This window comes from Carassius auratus, chromosome 31, assembly GCF_003368295.1.
Source record: "Carassius auratus strain Wakin chromosome 31, ASM336829v1, whole genome shotgun sequence".
Lineage (NCBI taxonomy): Eukaryota > Metazoa > Chordata > Actinopteri > Cypriniformes > Cyprinidae > Carassius > Carassius auratus.
In genome coordinates this window covers 1,950,704-1,955,488 of record NC_039273.1, presented here as the reverse complement: position 1 = coordinate 1,955,488, position 4,785 = coordinate 1,950,704, and the positions used below count along the sequence as shown (strand labels likewise).

Here is a 4,785-nt window from a genome sequence, read left to right as displayed (position 1 = left end):
AGGCATGCATGCAAATGAAGTAATATTGCATATTTACACGAGTTGCTCTCTTTATTGCTCTCTTTCAAGATTCAAGATTTAAAGAAGATAGATAGATGGATGGTTGGATGGACAGATCATAGATAGATCGGGCCTAGTTTTGGCCATTATGTAATAAATACATTTTATTAAATTAAAGAACTCACTAAAATATTCTAGTTTAGACTGTTTTGGACTAGAAACCAACATGCAAAACGACTGATAGTGAAAACATTTGAGCACTTTGTATTGGGCTTGTTTATGTGTCATATCAGGACACAACTCTGTATAATGACATGGGTATGACACAGGTATTACAAGGAGAGGGTGACTTATGAGGACATAACCCATGTCCCCATTTTTCAAAACACTTATAAATCATACAGAATGAGTTTTTTTGAGAAAGTAAAAATGCACAAAGTTTCCTGTGAGGGTTAGGGTTAGGTGTAGGTGTAGGGCCATAGAATATACAGTTTGTACAGTATAAAAACCATTACACCTATGGGATGAACACACTTTACACAAAAACAAACATGTGTGTGTGTGTTTGTTTGCCAGTGGTTTTGAGAAATTCATTAAGACATTTTAATCAAAACACAAGATTTTTGTGTCAGATTCAAAGTGCAAGTGTATAATAATGTGATACGTAATTACAGTTGCCTAGTTCGCGAAGGAACAGCATTTCTACAAATTAAATTTATTGCAATTGAATTTTTTTGCGGTTATTCGAAAAGGAGTTGAAAAAGCATGCAGGCTACACATTAAGAAAACAACAACTTTGTTTTGAGACTCCCAGCTTTATGATTTGACTTATTTTAAGGGGTTCAGAATTTAATCAGGAAGATCAACCCCATAACTCGCAATCTGATTTAAAGAAGGCTACCCATTTCTCTCTCTCTCTCTCTCTCTCTCTCTCTCTCTCTCTCTCTCTCTCTCTCTCTCTCTCTCTCCCGGTCTCCGGTCAGTAGGGGGCGGGTCTCCCGGTATATCCGGGTCTCCTCATAGAAGAGTCGCTGCGCTCCGGAGGAGTTTATTTCAGTCAGTCTCTCCCGGACCGCGATCTTCTCCTGCTGCTTTTGGACTGATCTTCACAGGACTGCTTCCTCCGGGATGGCCGCGTCGATTCTGGAGGTATGGAGAACACAGTCTGATCTCATCTATGTTTTCAGTGCTTTATATCGGATTTTATAAGCGTCAAGTGCGCGGTTTGAATTAGTAGCATTATTGTGCATTATTGGTTTACATATCTTTGATTCTGGTTACTCGTTAATCAGTAAAAGTTATTTTGACTCATTTATTTAGCTCAAATTGGATGAACTACGAGATAATGTCATTGCAAATATAAAGAAAACACATGCTCTCTTAAAAAAAAAAAAATTTAGTTACAACCAAAAAGGGTTTTGCATTCATTAAAGAAACTTTTAAAGTTCCTCAAAACTTAAATATATATATAATTCTGTAGACCTTTAGAATTCGTTTTAAAAACATGGACACCAATGCACCAATCAAATAATGAAAAAATGACCAATGATGTGAATAACTCCTGTACAGCAATGGGGTTCTGAACCTAAGAAGCAATGAAACCAAGCTTTATTGGTTTTGTCGCAACACAATCCAAAAACTTCCAAACTTTCGACCAGATAGTCCAACTCAGACACTGAGTTATGAAAAAACTAGGAGACATAAAACTCTTGCGGCGATGGTTTTGGATGTTGGCATCAAATTTAAGCTCCACGCGGTAAAGCTGAGCAATTAACCTGGAAACGGGAGCAGAACCCATGCCAAGACGAACCGCAAACACTCAGAGGGAAATATCATCATCACACACTCCTTCATTTATCATCACTTCCCAGCGGAAAATAGGGTAGACCACTGCCATTCCAAATGAAGCGAGGTCCAACCGTAGTCTGTAACTTTAAGGTGACATTTGGACTTAACATCTTAATTTAGAGTTGTGGGAATCCTAAAATTCCAATCTGCTTTTTAATTTAACCTTTAAAACAGAAAGCATTTGTTATTCAATCTTGAATTACTCATTGTTGACCGTAAACATGGTTACCACATGTGGCTGTGTTCATGCACTGGGACGAAGCGTGTTAAATACTTGTGGAATATGTGTGTGTGTGTGTGTGAATAGTTGGAAAATAACTGACCGTTTTATTCTTGTGCATCTTTTCAAATTGATTGACAACACAATTAGAGTGTTCTAAACTAATCGATTGTTTGTTCTTCCAAACAATATCATATTATCAGGTTAAGTTCACAGACGGATTGTCACTATGGAGATGTAAACATGTAACTCCAGGTTCAACCTCTTTTATGCTACATAGGATCATTTGAAGCGATGTAGATTGTGTTCTGATCTCTCATTGTCTTCTCAGGAGGAAACACGTTATGGATCCAGTCCCTTGGCTATGCTAACCGCCACCTGCAACAAGTTTGGAAACACCAGTCCAATCCGAGACTCCGCCACGCCCGGAAAAGCGGGAAGCACGGTACCAGTTAAGAAAGCCTACAGCATGACCTCTGAACTCCAGAGCCCTAAGAATAACGTGCGAGGCAATGAGGGCATCGCGGACTCTTACAGCGGCTCCTTCAGCTCCGCCGGGGGTTTGCTCACCCCAACCGGCAGCCCTCCTCCTGCTCCCACGGGAGCGTACGGCTCCGAATACAACCCGTTCTCCAGTTTCCAAACCTCTAGTGCCTCTCAAGACCCTTCGCTCCTGGGGACCAAAGCCACGGCGGACTGCCTGACCAGCGTCAACACCTACTTGGACATGACGCATCCCTACGGCTCCTGGTACAAAGGCATCCATCCCGGAATCACGGCTGCTCCTGCGAACGCAACATCTTCTTGGTGGGACGTCCACACCAACTCAAACTGGCTAAGCGCAGGACAACCTCAACCTGAGAGCCTCCAAGCGCCCTTGCAACCCGTCGGACCTCAAACGTCCCTCAACCCTCAGATGGGTAGTTACACTCCTGATTTTACGTCTCTAAACCCAGCGCCATATTCTTCCGTAGGATTGAGCTCGTCCTCGCACCTGCTCCAGTCCTCACAGCACATGCTCCCGCAGGACATGTACAAACCCAAACCCGTCCCATCTTCTGGAATCCTGGACAATTCCTTGGGACTCAAACCGGTTCGGGGATCTCCCGGATACACCGGCGGATCTACCACCGGAAGGTCTTCTTGCGATTGCCCGAACTGCCAAGAGTTGGAGAGGCTTGGTGCCTCGGCCGCATCCCTGCGCAAGAAACCCGTCCACAGCTGCCACATTCCCGGCTGCGGGAAGGTCTACGGCAAGGCCTCGCACCTCAAAGCCCACCTGCGTTGGCACACGGGCGAACGACCATTCGTCTGCAACTGGCTCTTCTGCGGGAAGCGGTTCACTCGCTCCGACGAGCTGGAGCGCCACGTCCGCACCCACACTCGCGAAAAGAAGTTCACTTGTCTCCTGTGCAACAAGCGCTTCACTCGAAGCGACCACCTCAGCAAACATCAGAAGACCCACGCGGAAGCCAGCCTTCAAGGGAAGGCTCCAGAAGAGGAGACCGAGCCCAGAGGAACCGAGGAACCGACGGATTCCGGTAAAGTGGCTCCTCAGGGGCCCGCGGGAGGCATGCAGGACCCAACAGCTGTCGGAGAAGAAAAAAACAGCACGGGGAACGGAGTGGACAGCAGCAGTGGGCTGCTAGAGATATAAAAGCATTGTGAGAGGAATCGGATTAAGACTCTGACAAGCGGAGCTACTGTTGCATTGGTGCTAAGCTGCATAAAAACTGATATCCTTTCCAAAAAAAAATAAAGTTATTATTATGCAATCTGTTTTTAGGATCTAGTTGAATGTGCTCCACTGAGAGCAGCGCACCATTTGAACAAAAATAGCAGGTTTTGGGAAAAATTAATTGTTTTACAAAGAACTTTAGACACAGAGATGCCTAGATTTTGGGAGTATTTTAAAAATGTTTTAATGTCTACAAACTATTATTGAATTATGTCTCATTCTTTGTTTGAAATTCCTTCTTTTTGACAACTTTCGGGGCTGTTTTTGAAGCCATCGTGTATCTGACATTTGGGTTTCCAATCGATGCACATGTGATCTGTTTTTATTTAATTAAATTTGATCTCTTTTATTTTTTTAATCATGAACGCTTTCTTGAGGACTCATTACTTTGATAGAACTGATCAGGACGTAATCTTGCGATCTGGTGTACAGTGAAGCGTTTTCTTTTATTTCATTATCGGTCCTGTTGTTTTATTTAATTTCCTATTTACATCAAATCTAATTTATGTTTTAAATTATGAGACAATGTTGTGTTTCACTGATTTTGCTGAATGGAGGTAGACCATGAAGCGAGTCATTTATGAATAAATTAAGTCTTCTCATTCATGTCATGGTTTTATTTATTGTTTATTTGGACGATTTTGATTTGAACTTCCTTTTTTAAAACAGAAGTTACATCTTAAGAAGGACATTACGTTTGAAACATCAATTTTTGTTGTAAAATCCTAAATAAATAGTGGAAATAAGATCAGTGAGACAGATTTCTGTCGATTCGTTACAGTAAAAGTCAAACGTAAAACATGTACGGTAATTTAATTAAGCATTGAAACCACTATGTTTTACTTTTTTGTGCATTTCACAACATTTTCAAGAACATCTCAGGTCTTATTTCACCCTAAAATCAAAGGAATTAAAATATGTTATGCTTAACCTATGACCATAAATTTTCCCCCGAATTATCATTACTGTAATACAAAAA

At 41.8% G+C, this 4,785-nt stretch overlaps 1 protein-coding gene across 1 annotated transcript; it reads left to right on the top strand.

Moving 5' to 3' along the window:
* The first annotated feature begins 977 nt into the window (after nucleotides 1–977).
* Nucleotides 978–4,412, top strand: sp7 (Sp7 transcription factor). The gene is made up of 2 exons (XM_026212939.1): nucleotides 978–1,149; nucleotides 2,400–4,412. The coding sequence occupies exons 1-2, from the start codon at nucleotides 1,129–1,131 to the stop codon at nucleotides 3,723–3,725; spliced, it is 1,347 nt and encodes a 448-aa protein (XP_026068724.1). The 5' UTR covers nucleotides 978–1,128; the 3' UTR covers nucleotides 3,726–4,412.
* The last annotated feature ends 373 nt before the right edge of the window (nucleotides 4,413–4,785 follow it).

What these genes read in the sequence shown, in the direction of transcription:
- sp7 (XM_026212939.1), top strand. Translation starts at nt 1,129, where the DNA reads ATGGCCGCGTCGATTCTGGAG. An exon ending in TGGCCGCGTCGATTCTGGAG is followed by an intron (nt 1,150 to 2,399) that starts GTATGGAGAACA and finishes TTGTCTTCTCAG; the next exon opens with GAGGAAACACGTTATGGATC.